This window comes from Mytilus trossulus, chromosome 3 (genome assembly GCF_036588685.1).
Source record: "Mytilus trossulus isolate FHL-02 chromosome 3, PNRI_Mtr1.1.1.hap1, whole genome shotgun sequence".
Classification (NCBI taxonomy): domain Eukaryota; kingdom Metazoa; phylum Mollusca; class Bivalvia; order Mytilida; family Mytilidae; genus Mytilus; species Mytilus trossulus.
In genome coordinates this window covers 20,191,942-20,211,923 of record NC_086375.1, presented here as the reverse complement: position 1 = coordinate 20,211,923, position 19,982 = coordinate 20,191,942, and the positions used below count along the sequence as shown (strand labels likewise).

The 19,982-nt window shown below is 33.1% G+C and overlaps 1 protein-coding gene across 1 annotated transcript in view; it reads left to right on the top strand.

Annotated features, from left to right (window-relative positions):
* The first annotated feature begins 292 nt into the window (after positions 1–292).
* Positions 293–19,982, top strand: part of LOC134710337 (microtubule-associated proteins 1A/1B light chain 3C-like) — a 45,898-nt gene continuing 26,208 nt past the window's right edge. Inside the window, exon 1 of the mRNA XM_063570666.1 lies at positions 293–461. Coding sequence (XP_063426736.1) covers positions 398–461 — 64 coding nt within the window. The 5' untranslated portion in view covers positions 293–397. The remainder of the gene's footprint in view (positions 462–19,982) is intronic.

The following is a 19,982-nucleotide window of genomic DNA, read 5'->3' as shown; positions in this document are numbered from 1 at the left end:
GTTCGTTTCTTGTAAAATAAAATCTTCTAAGAAGAAAAAATAGCATGGTCACCTGTAAAACTTACCTATATAACTTATTGATGATGAAATGACACAAGTTTAATTGTCTTTAATGATAAATTTCTCGAAAAATCACACGTACACGATGTAAACAAATTGCCGCGATGGCGCGATAGTGTCGCCCTCTATGAAAAATCGCGATTGTCACCCTTGATTTTCTGGCCGTTACGTCATATGGAAGGAGGCGCAGAATCGATCCGTGGCTTTCCCACTGATTCATCGGCGTATCCTAATACCAAATGACAACTATTCTCTGAACCTTGGGTTTTACGTCATAACCAGCTGATGACAGATTGAAAAGTGTTCGCAGTTTAATACACACAATATTAGTGGTAACATGCCTGAAAGGCAGTATAATACGGCCGAGGGGGCTAAAACATTCAAACAGAGAAAGAGTTTTTGTAAGTACATGATACAACAAAATATAATAATGCCTATTAAATCGAGTATAAATGACAAAGTCTTCCACTGTTATGACTGTACTTTAAATAACAGGTACATTTAGGACTATTTAGAGTACGAGAAAAAACAAAAACAAAGAGAAGACATGCTTATCGATTAGTTGGCCATTTTCAAATATATAAATCTTGATTTTCATTTCAAGGAATGTTAACACCATCAAGCATGTTATAAGACAGTGTCTATTCAGAGACATGTATTTATGTATCTTGTATCTATTCTGAGGGGGGGGGGGGACAGGGAGGTACCCTTCTCCCTTCTCCCACCCCTCTTCTCATTTCTCCTACCCTCTTCTCCCTTCTCCCACCCCTCTTCTCCTTTCTCCTACCCCTCTTCTCCTTATTGTATTTTTTTTAATTTACCGGAAAAAAGAGAGATATTTTATTTTTTCATATTTTATTTTTTTCTCCAACCAAGGACTTATATACATCCCTGCTCCAACTTTTTCTCCTTTCTCCCAGCCTTCCTCTCCTTTCTCCTTTCTCCTACCCCCTTTCTCCCTGTCTCCCTTACCCCTGTCCTCCCCCTCTATTCTATTCTTCCCATTGCCAATATTTTATTAGTTTTGACAGAAAGTCTAGTGCCTGTGCTGTGACCTAATACATGTAAAAACAGTATAGGTATTTAAGGACCCAAATTGGACCTTCTGAAAAATCAATGAAAATGTGCAAAAAAGTTAAATATATTGAACATTATATAAATACATGTGTGATACATGTCATTGAGAATGTAAAATCAATGTCATTTGACTATCCCAAATTCTACCAATCATGCCATTAAAAATCATTCGAGGTCATTAAATTAAAGTCAAATATGAAGTTTTTACAAGTTTCCTTAACTTTGAGTACATATTGTACATACCACTGGCACTAGACGTTCTGTCAATAGTATAAAAATATTGGCAATGGGAAGAAAATAGTGTCCATATATATATATAATATAGAGATATATGGACACTATTCACTTCCCATTGCCAATATTTTTATACTATTGACAGAACGTCTAGTGCCTGTGTACATACATGACATACCTGCCAACTGTTACTAGTTGCATTGGATTTCCCACATGGAGGCTCCCAAATTGAATTTTTAAAAGAGCAATTTTGTCCACAATTTAAACAAAACAATTAATTTTACAGACTTAGGCTTATAAAAGTATGAAGAAGCCAAAAAACAACATTTAAATGTATTTGCAGGCCTCCTTGAAGGTTTTAGGACTATGACAGCCATCTTGCATGCGAAACCCCCATGGGCTTTGTCAAATATTTTGTTGAATTTCTGATAATCAGTCAGAGCTCAGACATAAACAAGTCTATTTCTGTTTTTGACTTAAAGAAGTCAAAACATGTATTCTGTATAAAAATGTGTTTTCAATTTTAGACTTATCTAAGTCACAAAATGACAGACTTGTTTAGGTCTATTTATGTTGATGAAAAAACTTAACTTGACTTGGTGGCCAAACTACACCACCTATGACAGTAAAAACCTGTCTGAGAGTTCACAAGGGCTTGATCTATCTATATTTAATTATCTAATTGAACATCCTTACTAAACACAGATGTTTTACCTCATTAAGTGTGGATCCAGGTGGTTGCATTGTAAGGTTAATTAACATGATCCCCGATTTTTTAGACTCTCATTCATATTTTTCTTTAGAAGACAAGGCATTGGCTTTCAATGTTGTCATTATTTGATTTAGATGCATGACCTTTTTATAAATATGCGCGGGTCTTGATGTTGACCAATTTTGGTAACTTATCGACTTGTAGGAGTCAATACTTGCAACTTTTTGATTCTAGTCAATCATTTCTTGCTTTACAAAATTTGACTTATTTAAGTCGTATTTTTTCTTGCATTAAAGAGAGACAAATCCTAAAACTTACAAATTTAGACCTCTATAAGTCAAAAGCAGATTCAGACTTATTTATGTCTAAGCTCTGACTGATAATGGTGAATATTAGTGAATTGTAATTTGTACTAAACAAAGAAATCATTACCTCAAAATGGACTGGTGAGGGTCTGTATGGTATGCAGAATAGAGAATATATAATGTGACTTGTGCAGAACTTAATTATTGGAATTCAGCTGCATATACATGTACATGATGTAGGACTAGTTTTATATTTACTATCAATTTTTCCAGACAAATGCTCTAGATTGGGATAAACTAAAAAAGATACATGTCAACCACAAATCCTGATCATGTTCACATATTTCAAATAGAAACAGCTACAAAACATTTGTGGGTAAACATACAATCAAACATCAAATAAAATAACAATGAAGATAAATTAAGATTGAATGAAAGTTGACAGCTGAATATTCTAAAGCATTAATGTTTCCTATCCATGATTCCTGGTTAGGTTTGTTCATAGAATAGGATGGATTTATGGCCTCCCATAGAATGATATTTAAAGGTTCAATAACTTTCTTACCATATTGATCATTACATAATAAAGTGGAGGGAGTGAACCTATTTCCAAGAAAGATTCAAGCATGTCTTTGCTCCAAAGCTCACAAACCAAAAACACTGTAATTTTGTTCATTAGTCCTGTTAGTCAGTACAGTACTAGTATTTCTGCATTTGATAATGTTTTCACCTTAACTGGGATGCTGCTTCAGAGACTGGGTGGTCCATCTACAATATCACTTGCTATCCAATTATAAACCTGCTCATGGAAGGGGCATTAGACTTTGATCTTATTATTTAAATAGGATTACAAGTTTTACTGCCAAAGTGTTTTTCTCATGGAAGTGTCATCTCTTTCGCTATTAATTACATGAATGGGCATGCAACCATGATATGGTTTGATTGCTAATATTGACTTTGAAACACCAACAATCAATTGCAACCATCAAATCAATCAAATGCAATGGGAAATTAAAAATTTAATACCAAGCCAGCTCAAACCTTGACTTGACAATTTGATCTTTGCTGGGTTTTTTAAAGCTAGCTTCTAAAGGCAAAGGACATTTGTCATGTGTTTGTGTATAACCTGACCAAGGACTTTGATATTGAAAACTTTGTGCTTTTCCTTTTTCACTTTTCTATGAACACCAATAAGGTACATGTCCAAAAAACACCAAATGAGGTATGATCAGGTATTTTTGTGATTATACAATACAATACAATACAACATTTTATTTTCCAAATTAAAGGGCCCATGAAGAGCATAACATTAATAACAACATGACATAAACATTTCATTATGATTAGGTTAGATTTACTGTTAAAATGACTACCAGTAGCAGATCAAGTATACAAAGGGTTCTACAAAGTTCACCAGGCCTAGCTTTTTATCTTTCATTTGATAAGGATACCTAGATTACCTAAATATATTTCACATAGTTTTATATTTAAACCTATGTGTGGGAACTATTTATTTTAAATATGTCCTATATATATTTTCCAGTGATCTTTTTGACTACCAGTAGTCCCAATTTTGTGGTGTTGCATACTAACTGTGCAAGTCTTATTGCAGACCTGTTTTTGTATTGTTATGAGTTACAATTTATGACTAAAATTAGCAAAGACCCATCAAAACAACATTTGATACAAAAATTTAAAAATACTTTTAGATATTTGGATGATATATTGGCTCTCAATAATGACGACTTCAGTATGTATACTAAAGAAATTTATCCTGTAGAACTTACTTTAAATAAAGCTAATGATAACAATGACCACTGCCCTTTCCTCGATCTTGATATCTATATCACAAATGGGAAGCTTAATACAAAAATTTATGATAAAAGAGATGATTTTTCATTTCCTATTGTTAATTATCCATTTTTAGATGGTGAAGTTCCCTTGTCACCATCTTATGGTGTTTATATATCTCAACTTGTACGATTCGCTCGTGTATGTAACAACGTATTAGATTTTAGCGAGAGAAATTTATGTATTACTGAAAAATTATTACACCAGGGTTTTCGATATTACAAACTGGTCAAAACATTTACTAAATTTTATCACTGGTATAAGGAAATAATTCGTAAATATAACTCAACATGCAGACATCTTATACGTTCAGGTATTTCACATCCAATTTTTTATGGAAATATTCTTTATAAAGCACAAAAATGTCAGTATTCTCCTCAGAAACTAACAAAACCTTTAAATAGACTTATTAAAAGGGGATATAGTTACGATACTGTTGTCAGGTCATTAAAGATTGCATATTTTGGCTTTAACATTGATTCACTGATAGGGTCTTTGCATCGGAACTAAACACATTTATTTCTAAAAAACAGTTGTTGGCATGACATGGGTTATGTTCATCTCATATATTTTATGATAGTATGATACTAAACCCCTAACGGGAGGGATTGTACCTGATATTCATATGATGAAGGCATAATCTTTCAATCAGTTTAATTGAGGTTTGAAGCTGGCATGTCAGTAAACTGCTAGTAGTCTGTTGTTATACGCTGCAAAATTTGAAAATTTTTTCGTCGTATATTGCTATCACGTTGGCGTCGTCGTCTGCATCGTCGTCGGCGGCGTCCGAATACTTTTAGTTTTCGCACTCTAACTTTAGTAAAAGTAAATAGAAATCTATGAAATTTTAACACAAGGTTTATGACCACAAAAGGAAGGTTTGTATTGATTTTGGGAGTTTTGGTCCCAACATTTTAGGAATTAGGGGCCAAAAAGGGCCCAAATAAGCATTTTCTTGGTTTTCGCACTATAACTTTAGTTTATGTGAATAGAAATCTATGAAATTTTGACACAAGGTTTATGACCACAAAAGAAAGGTTGGGATTGATTTTTGGAGTTTTGGTTTCAACAGTTTAGGAATTAGGGGCCAAAAAAGGGCCCAAATAAGCATTATTCTTGGTTTTCGCACAATAACTTTAGTTTAAGTAAATAGAAATCAATGAAATTTAAACACAATATTTATGACCACTAAAGGAAGGTTGGTATTGATTTTGGGAGTTTAGGTCCCAACAGTTTAGGAATAAGGGGCCATAAAGGGACCCAAATAAGCATTTTTCTTGGTTTTCGCACCATAATGTTAGTATAAGTAAAAAGAAATCTATGAAATTTAAACACAAGGTTTATGACAATAAAAGGAAGGTTGGTATTGATTTTGGGAGTTTTGGTTCCAACAGTTTAGGAATAAGGGGACCAAAGTGTCCAAAATTAAACTTTGTTTGATTTCATCAAAATTGAGTAATAGGGGGTTCTTTGATATGCCAAATCTAACTGTGTATGTAGATTCTTAACTTTTGGTCCCGTTTTCTTATTGGTCTACATTAAGGTCCAAAGGGTCCAAAATTAAACTTAGTTTGATTTTGACAAAAAATGAATTGGTTGGGTTCTTTGATATGCTGAATCTAAAAATGTACTTAGATTCTTGATTTTTGGCCCAGTTTTCATGTTGGTCCAAATCGGGATCTAAAATTATTATATTAAGTATTGTGAAATAGCAAGTCTTTTCAATTACAAAGTATTGCACAATGGCAAGAAATATCTAATTGCACAATATTGTGAAATAGCAAATTTTTTTTTTAATTAGAGTTATCTTTCTTTGTCCAGAATAGTAAGCAAGAAATATCTAATTGCAAAATATTGTGCAATAGCAAGATTTGTTTTTAATTAGAGTTATCTTTCTTTGTCCAGAATCAACTTAAATCTTTGTTATATACAATATACAATGTATGTTCACTTTTTACTACCAACTGATAAATTAAAATAATCTTTACCATTCAGTGATAACAAGCATTTTTTTTACATCTTAATATTTTATGATGCATTTAAATGAGTAGTTATTGTTGCAAACTCCATTAGAAATTTTAATTGAGATTAGTTTTGGAATAATGGAAAGGGGGATGTGATTACAAAAATTGGGTTCAATTTTTCTCATTTGAAATTTCATAAATAAAAAGAAAATTTCGTCAAACATTTTTTTGAGAGGATTAATATTCAACAGCATAGTGAATTGCTCTAAGAGAAAACAAAATTTTTAAGTTCATTAGAACACATTTATTCTGTGTCAGAAACCTATGCTGTGTCAACTATTTAATCACAATCCAAATTTAGAGTTGAATCCAGCTTGAATGTTGTGTCCATACTTGCCCCAACCGTTCAGGGTTCAACCTCTGCGGTCGTATAAAGCTACGCCCTGCGGAACATCTGGTTATTTATGTATTATTGTCATTTTATTTATTTTCTTTTGTTACATCTTTTGGCATCGGACTCGGACTTCTCTTGAACTGAATTTTAATGTGCGTATTGTTATTCTTTTACTTTTCTACATTGGCTAGAGGTATAGGGGAGGGTTGAGATCTCATAAACATGTTTAACCCCGCCGCAATTTTGCGCCTGTCCCAAGTCAGGAGCCTCTGGCCTTTGTTAGTCTTGTATGATTTTAAAATTTAGTTTCTTGTGTATAATTCGGAGTTTAGTATGACGTCCATTATCACTGTACTATTATGCATATTTTTAGGGGCCATCTGAAGGACACCTACGGGTGCGGGAATTCTCGCTACATTGAAGACCCATTGGTTGCCTTCGGCTGTTGTTTGCTCTATGGTCGGGTGGTTGTCGCTTTGACATATTCACCATTTCCTTTCTCAATTTTATTTGCCAAAGTCTATCTGAATTATTTTGCAAAGAATTCCATTCAAGCCAGTGCCCGTCAGACCTCAGACATAAACATTACAAGTTGTATTTTTTGTTTTTGACTTTGAATATAGAAATAAGTAAAAAAAAAAGTATTTAAAATAAAAATGTGTTTTCATTTTCAGACTCATTTAAGTAAAAAAAAAAATGACAGTCTTGTTTATGTTTATATTATATATATATGTTACAGTGAATTTGTATAATCAGGGATTATGTAGAATCCCTGATTTTTCAGGGAATATATGTAGAATCACTGAAATAATTAGTAATTATATATAATCCCTGAAAATGACCAGTGATTCTACATAATCACTGAAAATTTTAATAATTATTCTACAAATTCCCTAATATAATTTCAGGGATCATGTATAACTTAAGGGTTCTTTGTTTGATAAAGAAAACAAAATAAATATTATAATTTATTACTTTCATATTCCTTGCCAGATGAAATAATTTTGCTTTTAAACACAGAAGATGATTTTAAAGATATAACCAACACATGGTTTCGAGATTCCCTTTATAGCAATATAACATAATATACATGTATTGTTTGTTTATTTAAAGCCAACTTCACATGCATATGGATATTCATGTTCTATTTGTAAATCAACAGAGCATGGTATTTGTGGTACATGTAAAACAAATGGCGAAAAGATTATGGAACATCTGTTTTTTTGTTTGTTTTTTTTGTTTGTTCAAAAGAACAAGAAATTCAAACAGAGAGAACTTACGCATCTAAATTTATAAAAAAAAACCTTAGAATTGACAATTAGAACAATTTAGAGGAAGCAGTCATTAGGGGTAATATTCAATCTTATAGCAATGCCACAGTTCACCAAAATTCTGAAAAAGGATATCACATGGCCAAAAAACATTGTACCTTGCTAAAACCAGCAAAAACGAGGTTGCTTATTCCCGTTTTGGGGGGTACTTGGAGATGTTTTTACTGAACACTTTAATTTAGGCGGGTCATACAATCTGATTCGATATATGTGAGGTAAATCTGTTTTCTTAAATGTGGATAATGTGATAAAAACAGATGTGAAGCATATTCTTTTAATATATATATTGTGTTTAACATTTTAACATATTGTGCCTCACATTCCAAAAAAAATGGTTATCATTTTGATATTTTGTACTGAACATTTTTACAATTTATTTTTATACAGTCATGACAATGTAATGCTGTTCTAATATGAGTTTGTAGTATTACTTATTTGACTTTTATTCATAAATAAAACAATTTCGCCATTGCAGTTATTATGTATAATCCCTGACACTTTTTCTGGTGATTATACATCATCCCTGAAAATTTTAGTGAATATATATAATACCTAAAGAGACCAGTGATTCTACATAATCCCTGAAAATTTCAGGGATTCTACATAATCACTGATTATACAAATTCACTGTAACATATATATATATATTAATTGGTGGCCAAAGTGCTCCACCTGTGACATCATTAACCTGTCTGAGAGTTAACAAAGACCTTCAGCTATCTATATTTAAGTATCTAATTGAACATTTTTCCTAACATAACAATGATAACATTATTTTCCTCATATTGTGTGGTTATAGATGGTTGCATTGTAAAGTAAATAAACATTATCTCCGTTTTTATACGACCGCAAAAAAATAAAAAAATTGGTCCTATATTGGTACATGTATAACATAGTTGTCGTCCGAAGACGGATGGTTGTGGGATAATAACTTTAGTATACATGTAAGTAAATAGAATGGTTAGGTTATGGCCTAACGGTTTAGGAATAAGGGGCCCAAAGGGGCCGATAACAAGCATTTATCTAGTTTCAGGACAATATTATTAGTTGTGAATAAGTATTTCAATTGCTCCGATATTTTACCACTATGTTCATACCATAAAGTAGAAGATTTGGGATTTATTTTAAGGGTTATTGGGCTAACAGTCTAGGAATTAAGGGTAAAAAAGGGTTCAAAACATGCATTTGTAGTTTTGGGACAATAACTTGTGCATAACTGTATGGATCTCTCTGACATTGTACAACAAGGTTCTATATAATGAAGGGGAGCCTATGATTCAGTTTGGGAATATCCCTGAACATTTAGGAATAAGGGGCCAAAGAGAAGCATTTTTCTAGTTTACAGACAATAACTTGGGTTTATTGTATGGATCTCTCTGAAATTATACTGCAAGGTTTCTTACTACAAAGGAAAGGCTGGAATTAATATTTTGGGTTCTTGTTCCAAGGGAGGAAGCAAGGTTTCAATAAGTGAGGGGCCAAAAAAAAGCACAAATAATCATTTTTGTAGTTTTAGGTCAATAACTTGTGTTTAAGTGTACAAATCTCTCTGAAATTATACCACAAGATTCCATAATACAAAGAGATGGTCATAGGGGGTTATGGCTCAAATCATTAAGCAAATCTGAGGAAAAAAAGGTTTTTTCTGGTTAAAGGACAATTTAGACAATTTAAAAGCAGTGTAAGGGAGGTAATGCAATTAGAATTTAAAGAATACTGTTATTTATATGTTTGATTACTTGATAACCTCCCTTACACTGCTTGTTTTCAAAAGCTTTAAGTAGAAATCTTCAATTGCACAGTATTGTGCAATAGATTTGTTAGATCTTTGACCACATTTATTTTGTGACCAAATCCTATATTATGTCAAAAATATGATCACAATCCAAACTCAGACAGTATCAAGCTTGAATATTGTGACCAAATTTGCCCCAGGTGTTCAGTGTGCGACCACTGCAGTCATATAAAGCTGTGCCCTGCGGAGCACCTTGTTTTAGCCTGTCATGCATTTTTCTATAATCAGACAAATTTGATGTACAGTGGTTGTCTTCTGTTTATGTATAGTTCATACATGTTTCTTGGTTCTCATATTTATATAGATTAAACTGTTGATTTCCCTATTTGAATGGTAATTATTAGTAATTTTGGGGCCCTTTATAGCTTGCTGTTCAGTGTGAGCCAAAGCTCTGTGTTGAAGGCCGTACCTGACCTACATTGTATAATGGTTTACTTTTATGAATTGTTACTTGGATGGAGAGTTCTCTCATTGGCACTCATACCACATCTAGATTCTTCCTATATCTATAAAGCATTGTCATTCAATGTTGTCATAATTTCATGTAGATGCCTGATATTTTATAAATATGTATGGGTCTTATAGATGACCAATTTTAGTAACTTATTGACTTGTGTCAATTCTTGCTCAACATTAATCGACTTGTTGGAGTAATAATTTGTCTTAAATTAAAGGGAGACAAATCTTGAAGCCTACAGATTTAGACCTCTATGAGCCAAAAGCAGATTCGTACTTATTTATGTCTGAGGTGAGAGATTCTTTTGTCATTTTTCTTTTACTCCATGTAGAAGGCATTACTTTGAGATGTATATCTTTGCACTGTACATTTAATGTTGTTGTGCCATGTTCTTTGTTTTTCTACTATCATGATTATACAGAAAGTTGTACAAATTGTTTTTGGTCAGAATAAACATTGTGAGGTTTGAAAGTTCTGAGGTAATTGACTCACTTTGTATCAGGTTGATCAGATATACAGATTGTTATTATTGCAGTGCAGATAATGTCTCCTACAGTCCATGTACTGATAGTTTAATAAACAAAATTTTTTATTTGACAATGACCTTATATCTATTGAACTAGTGATTGTACATGTAGGTGACTCACTCTGACAGATATATCTTTATACTGCAACTATGTATTTGCAGTCAGAATTCATTGACATACACATTTTGTCTTTCATTGATGGGATAAAGTCAAATAAAATTAAAAAGACTCCATGAAAAAATAGATCAGTCACTGTAAAAAGGCCTTGTTTTGGATGTTGATCAAACATTGTCCAAATCATGAAGGACTGTAGGTTTGACTTCATAGATCTGCTTAAAGTTCTTAGTTGCTGATACCCAAAATACATGTATTTGTTTATGAGTTACAGGTGCTACAGAAAATACATATTTGGTGAAGTTACTTGTGTTGCAGTTTAAACAAAACAAGCAGACATTGTCTCAAAACATCTATCTATAATACTAAAAAGACGAGGTCCAATTTGTCAGCCGTCATCACGTAAAATCGACGAATCAAAGAATTCAACTTTATATACAACTAATATAGTACAAAGGTGTAGATCAAAAATTACATCATTCCAGGTCCTTTTGTTTTCCACGTAATCAATATTGCCAATAATTAAAAAGTTCCGGGTCGAGTCCGATACCGATACCAATAGTATATTCACCTGTTACCTATAACCTTATCTGTACGTTCCGCATCTGACAGGCGCACCACCAAACGGTGTATTCAGGATTAATATGCTATATACACGGGTCATAATCACAGGGTTGACACTACTAAATTGTCAAATTGTTACCTATTGTAGTATTTTAATCAGTAAGACTTTCTAAGAGGTTAATAATACCGTAAAACTAAAAATCTGGACTAAAAATAAGGCGTATAGGTAAAGTTTTCAATTTGTCAGCGGGTATGACGTTAAACAGCGAATCAAAGCATTCAACTTTATTCATAACTAATATGGGACAAATTTGTTGATTAAAAATACCCGGCCCATTCCAGGACATTTTGTCACGTTTCCAAATAATTAATATCGCAAATAATTGATAAGTTCCAGTTCGACGGGTTCAAACAGAAAGATTTGAAAGCAGAGAAAACTGTGTATCTTAAAATCGGCATGATCTTATCAGATGACAATACTAATACTAAAATAAGGCTTGCGCATAGTTATATACTTTAATTCAGTCACGGACCCGCGATATCACGGGTGTGCTCTAGTTGTTACTAAGTCTGCCTCACATTCAACCTGTGTGGACTAAGCAGATAAAAATTACTAGGCTTCTCACAAATGAAATCAAAGTTCCTCAGTATATAGTAATCTATATATTTCACAGAAAAAAATTGGTTGTAAGAAAATAAGGGACAAGTCATTACAAGAAGATACATGTACAATGTACTGTTACTGTTACGAGTGACACTTGTAACAATAACAGTACATTGTAAATATAATAAGAAAAACAAATCAAATACACATTTGATGTAGCCACACTTATATAAGCACAACTTTATTAATAAATACATGAAACAAAAATTAACTAAAAGTGGAAGTTGGGCAAATGTTGGGTGGATACATATTTTTTCAACAATAAATTTCAACTTTGCTGTGAATCTTGAATCATAATATATTTCAAATGCTTATTCTAAGTTCTATATATACATAAAGTGATAATACACCTTTTCAAGCAAGAGCTAGTGGAACAAGATATACTGTGAGCTATTACTCACTCAATATAATCCCTCTTAAGTAGTCACCAAACAGGAAGAGGAACATTACAGAAACTAAAAGTAGGTAAATCTGTTTGGCATAACAAGATTTGGAGGCATGGACATGTAATGATCAAGGACCTATGACTTGTAGTTATTTAGAGAAATATTAATGCAAAGAAAATTTCATAAACATATAACCAACAGGCAACTATTGGTAAACTGATGTGTATAGTAACTCTCAATAACTTGGCACATCTTGATTGTGCGTCAAACCAAAGGGTAATAACAGATTTATTTACAGCTTCTATGCCTAACTAGCTGCATTTAATAAATGCTTTAAGAGAAAAAGCTTAGATCTTATAGTAGTTTTCCATGATTTAAGTAATGTATAGATCTGTATAATGACTTTCTGCAGACTTGTTACATGTACCTTCTTAGCTTGCTGATTCAGCATGTTGGTTCAGTACAAGCAGTTACTCATTGAAATCACTATGAACACCTCACTACTTAATGCAGCTTGTTTAAGGCAGAGGTGGTATGCCAATGTGTAATTCATGTTTATAATTATATGCTTGTCTTATACAGTCATTGTTCCTTTATTAATCTTACATTTTGTATTTCCCACACCAGTGCACATGGTGAAGATTATTTTTCAAGAAGAGTTCTGTTCCTCTGCAACTATACATGACAGGTCAACAATATTTAATTATAGTTGGATCTGCTGTTATGATAATTCTGTAAATATAGAAATTATTGCTTGCATTCATTATTCATTGCGATATTTGAAGAATTGGACAAAACTGCAAGATTAGTTATTACAATTTCATGAAAAATTGCATATAGATATACTTTGTCCTATATCAGAATTTATACAAGTTCTTATTATTGAGGGGGGATTGGACCTTTATCATGACTCCGGGATTGTGTGTTTTTAAGGCCCCGGATTCCGGTACACCACGATTTCCTGAGAAATACAAAAACCTTTACAATATCCCCAAAACAAACTGATATATCCCAATAACAAGATTTTTTTATGGTGTTATTCTACTTTTTTATGGTGTTATACTACTTTTAACAATATTAAAGAATATTAATTATAGATATTACTCATTTTTACTCAATAAAAGTGCATTTTACTTCAAGAATTTGATTTATATGTCTTGTATACAAAATATAACATCCACAATATTGTTTTCAACAAGGAATTTGTATACAAGATATACAAATCGTTTTTCTAAAGATTGTGTGTACTATTAATTATGAACGCCTTAAACCTTATAATTGTATGCTGTTACACTAATTGAAGCAGTATAACACCATTAAGAGGATATATACATGTTTTTTTTTGGATAGTACGTTGTTCTTGTATTTCTCAGGAAATCATTGTACCCCGAATTTCAGGATGTCCGAATTTGAATATATTTAAATTCATGACCTCAGGATTTCGTATTTTTAAGCCAAGGATTTCGGGATCAGGACCCCTCTAATTCCCCCCCCCCCCCCCCCCCCCCTATCTAATTTCAGAACAATAAGTTGGTGTATAAGTATTTCAATTGCTCTGAAATTGTACCACTATGTTTAATACCATAAGTGAAAAGTTGGGATATATTTTAAGGGTTATGGGGCAAACAGTCTAGGAATTAAGGGCCATAAAAGGGGCAAAAAAAAAGCATTTTTCTAGTTTCAGGACAATTACTTGTGTGTAACTTGTAACTGTATGGATCTCTCTGACATTGTACCACAAGGTTCCATATAACAAAGGGGAAGCTGGGATTGAGTTTTGGGTTAACTGAATGAAGCCCCAGGTGATGATGTGGTCTGCGCTGTATATAGTGCAGTTGATTTGGTGTCACTATATCTCAGTAGCATGGGTTCGAATCCCGGCGAGGGAAGAACAAAAAATTTGGGAAAGCAAATTTACAAATCTAACATTGTTGGGTTGTTGTTAAGACGAGTTATATACATAAGACCATTCTACAAAGAAATATACATGTATAAAAATTGCAGTTTTTATCCAACCCAATCATAGGTTTGAATGTCGTTTTCAATTTAGACTTGTTTATATTTTTTCGTTTGGGCTTGTGTCATATTTTCCGGGTTTATATGATCCGTTCATCCTATATTGACTCTTAAAATTCAAGAGTATCTTAAATTGAGGGTAAATTATATACCGGTAAATTATATGGCCTTCCAAATACCGTTTCTATCCCTAACATCACTGAAGAGACATTGTCGAAATCCGGATCTGGTGTACAAAAAAAATATTGACACCTCATGTTTGTGGCATAACATCTTGGCCACAAGTTTATCGTTTTCTGTTTAGACTTTAGTATTAAATTTATATTAAGATCCATTTTGTTGCATCTTTTGTGAACAATTTTATTTGATTTCCCAATCACCAATGGCAGTCAGCAGGGTTAAAGAATATCAGTTGTTTGACCTGTTAGTCAAATGCGTTTTGTTTAAATATACTTTTTCACTTTTGTGCTGTATTTAGACCCTTCTACAATGAAATTTGTTTTACATGCAAACATATAAAAATTGGGGTTTTTATCCAACACAATCATAGGTTTGAACGTAGTTTTCAATTTATACTTGTTTATATTTATATATATACAACTCGTCTAAACATCAACCCAACAATGTTAGATCTGTTAATTTGCTTTACCCATGCTACTGTGATATCGTGACACCAAATCGCCTGCACTGCAGCTGTCCCGCTAGACCACACGACCACCTGGGCTCTCCAAATAATAGAGCTTTCGCTGGCGGTGTGTTACCTTTCTTCGTCAGTTTTAATCGAGTGGCCTACTACAGTACATTATATATAAGGCATGGAGATGTTATTGTTACAGATCAGCTAAATTATCTATAGTAAAGGATCCTACAAATTAATGTAAGATACAGTATATATCTATACTATTAAACGAGAAGACCTCATTTTGGGTGTCGCTTCTCTTCTTTCCACAATAAATTAATCATCATGCCTCTGTGTCCTATTGGTACAGTACATAATCGTATTTGTCATCTATTCATATGATTATTCAGATTGAGTTATTTTGGGTGAAAAACGAGAAAAAAAATGTCCGGATATGTTTCCGTCATTGGGCAAAATTTTAAGTCAGATTAGACTTCCGGTTTGCGTTTTTCTGTATACTTTGAACATACATTAATACTACGAATACAGTGTCTTATATCCGTCATTGGACGTTTTTCTGTATACTTTGAACATTCATTAATACTACGAATACAGTGTATTTTCTGTCTCATATCTGTCATTGGACGAAATTTAAGTCAGATTAGACCTCCGGTTTGCGTTTTTCTTTTTACTTTGAAACAATCTATACTATTAAACGAGAAGACCTCATTTTGGGTGTCGCTTCTCTTTCTTTCCACAATAAATTAATCATCATGCCTCTGTGTCCTACTGGTACAGTACATAATCGCATTTGTCATCCATTCATATGATTATTCAGATTGAGTTATTTTGAGTGAAAAACGAGAAAAAAAGACGTCCGGATATGTTTCCGTCATTGGGCGAAATTTTAAGTCAGATTAGACTTTCGGTTTGCGTTTTTCTGTATACTTTGAACATACATTAATACTACGAATACAGTGTATTTCCGCTTATATCCGTCATTGGACGTTTTTCTGTATACTTTGAACATACATTAATACTCCGAATACAGTGTATTTTCTGTCTTATATCCGTCATGTGACGAAATTTAAGTCAGATTAGACCTCCGGTTTGCGTTTTTCTTTTTACTTTGAAACAAATACATATACTACGAATAAAGTGTATTTTCTGTCTGATATCATTTTCAAGTTTACTATCCCCGGCAGTCACAGGGTTTATTTAATAGAGAGTATATATCAATGACCGCTGTGGATCAATTATTAAACTGAGAATTGACTGTAAAAAGAAAATACTCTTTCGGGACGTCTGGAACGGATGTTTTTTAAGATCGAAATTTCAGGATTGACCATTTCGGGATCCGGGATTTCTTTTTTCGAATTTCGGGATGCCTAAGAGGGGCCCGCTCCGGTCATGCTTCAGTGATTCCCTATTATAAGCAACAAATTATTTTCCCGAAAGGGGGGCCTAAATCCGTCTCTGCCCCGACCCCCCTTTAATGAATGTTCATAATATACAGATAAGCGCTAAAATTATTCATGTGTCATTAAAATTAATAGAGAACAAACAAACAAAAAAGAAGGATTTTCTTGTGGAAAAAGGAGGAGTCGGGCTAGAAAAACAATTATCCTGTCCCAAATTACCTATGACTTTTGATACCTTTTCTGAAATTCTCAAGTCACTTAATGTTTTACAAAAAAAAAGAAGATGTGGTATAAATGCCAATGAGACAGCTCTCCACAAGAGACCAAAATGACACCGAAATTAACATTTAAAGGTCACCTTACGGCCTTCAATATAATCAAAAGCCGATACTGATATAAAAGGCCACGAAATGACAATGTAAAACAATTCAAATGAGGAAACTAACAGCCTTATTTATGTACAAAAAATTAACGAAAACCAAATATCACTGAACCACTGAATTACAGGCTCCTGACTGGAATGTTCATAATACATGTACACTAAATGTATCTTCATAATGAAATTGATAGAAAACAAGAAATGGGAATTTTGGAAATAAAGGAGGAGGGTTAAAAAAACATTTTCCTGTCCCCAAGTACCTATGACTTTTGATACTTTTCCTGAAATTCTCAAGGCATTAAATCTTTTACAAAATTCTTCCTACAATACTTTACATCCTTTCAAATACGCTCTGAATGCCCGCGATTTCGCGGGTGTGTTCTAGTATATATATATATATATATAAACGAGTCTAAATTGAAAACTACGTTCAAACCTATGACTGCGTTGGATAAAAACCGCAATTTTTATACGTGTGCATGTCAAACAAATTTCGTTGTAGAAGGGTCTAAAAACAGCACAAACAACATTTTCCAAAAGACCAAAAGAGTGAAAAAGTATATTTAAACAAAACGCATTTGACTTACAGGTCGAACAACTGATGTTCTTTAACCCTGCTGACTGCCATTGGCGATTGCCAAATAAAATTGATCACAGGTTGTAACAAAATGGATCTTATTATAAATTTAATACGTCACAGAAAAAAAAAATTGTTAACTTGTGGACAGGATGTTGTGCCACAAACATTCGGTGTCAATATTTCTTTAGTACACCATATCCGGATTTCGACAATAAATGTCTCTTCAGTGATGTTAGGGATCGAAACGGTATTTGGAAGGCCATATAAAAAGCACCCTCATTTTTAGAGAAAGTACCCTCATTTTTAGATTAACTCTTGAATTTTAAGAGTCAATATATAGGATGAACGGATCATATAAACCGGAGGGAAAATATGATACATGCCCAAACAAAAAATATAAACGAGTCTAAATTGAAAACTACGTTCAAACCTATGACTGCGTTGGATAAAAACCGCAATTTTTATACGTGTGCATGTCAAACAAATTTCGTTGTAGAAGGGTCTAAAAACAGCACAAACAACATTTTCCAAAAGACCAAAAGAGTGAAAAAGTATATTTAAACAAAACGCATTTGACTTACAGGTCGAACAACTGATGTTCTTTAACCCTGCTGACTGCCATTGGCGATTGCCAAATAAAATTGATCACAGGTTGTAACAAAATGGATCTTATTATAAATTTAATACGTCACAGAAAAAAAAAATTGTTAACTTGTGGACAGGATGTTGTGCCACAAACATTCGGTGTCAATATTTCTTTAGTACACCATATCCGGATTTCGACAATAAATGTCTCTTCAGTGATGTTAGGGATCGAAACGGTATTTGGAAGGCCATATAAAAAGCACCCTCATTTTTAGAGAAAGTACCCTCATTTTTAGATTAACTCTTGAATTTTAAGAGTCAATATATAGGATGAACGGATCATATAAACCGGAGGGAAAATATGATACATGCCCAAACATATATAAAACATCTGAATAATAGTCAAAGATTTTCCCCCACAAGGGCGCTGGATTGTTACGAGTAATAGTTTAATCTAAGAAGACTAAAATATGATTCATTTAACATCAGAATCTTACTAAGGAAGGATACCTATTATCCGAAATATTCATAAATAAATTACCTCCCTTACACTGCTTGAAAATTATGTATTAAGAAATGATGATTGTCTTGAGATGATTAGCAGTAATTTTTTTAGAAGTTACTATTAATTAATATTAATATTAATTTTAACCATGAGGCATGACTGTATGACATTTTATATTTTAATATTTTATGATGTATTTAAAAAATAGTTATTGTTGCTAATTAACTCCGTTAGAAATTTGAATTGAGATTATATTTGAAATACCGGAAAGGAGTAGGTGAAAAAAAATTGGTGTGTGTGGGGGGGGGGGGGGGGGGGGGGAGGTCAGGGGAATAAGAATGTGTGGGGAGGGGGGGGGGGAGGTCAGGGGAATAAGAATGTGTGGGGAGGGGTACAATTTTTCTAATTTTTCCTAAAAGGCCAAGTGAACTTTTCTCATCACTTGGCGTCCGTCGTCCGTCGTCTGTCGTCGTCCGTCGTCGTTAACTTTTACAAAAATCTTCTCCTCTATAACTACTGGGCCAAATTAAACCAAACTTGGCCACAATCATCATTGATGTATCTAGTTTAAAATTTGTGTTTTTTTGACCCGGCCAACAAACCAAGATGGCCGCCATGGCTAAAAATAGAACATAGGGGTAAAATGCAGTTTTTGGCTTATAACTCAAAAACCAAAGCATTTAGAGCAAATCTGATATGGGTAAAATTGTTTATCAGGTCAAGTTCTATCTGTCCTGAAATTTTCAGATGAATCAGAAAACCCAACAGGGTTGCTGCCCCTAAATTGGTAATTTTAAGGAAATTTTACTGTTTTTGGTTATTATCTTGAATATTATTATAGATGGAGATAAACTGTAAACAGCAAAAAAGTTCAGCAAAGTAAGATTTACAAATAAGTCAACAGGACCAAAATGGTCAGTTGACCCCTTTAGGAGTTATTGCCCTTGATAGTAAACTTTTAACCATTTTTCGTAAATCTTAGTTAACTTTCACAAAAATCTTCTCCTCTGAAACTACTGGGCCAAATTTTACCAAACATAGCCAGAATCATAAGGCTATCTAGTTTGAAAATTGTGTTTTGTGACCGGGCTAACCAACCAAGATGACCTCTTCGGCAAAAAATAGAACATAGGGGTAAAATGCAGGTTTTATAAATGCAAATAAAAAACCAAAAGCATTTAGAGCAAATCTAACAAGGGGTTAAATTGTTTATCTGGTCAAGATCTATCTGCCCTGAAAGTTTAAGATGAATCGGACAACTTGTTGTTAGGTTGCTGCCCCTAAATTGGTAATTTTAAGGAAATTTTGCTGTTTTGGGTTATTATCTTGAATATTATTATAGATAGAAATAAACTGTAAACAGCAATAATGTACAGCAATTTAAGACTCAAAAATAAGTCAAAATGACCAAAATGGTCAATTGAACCCCTCAGAAGTTATTG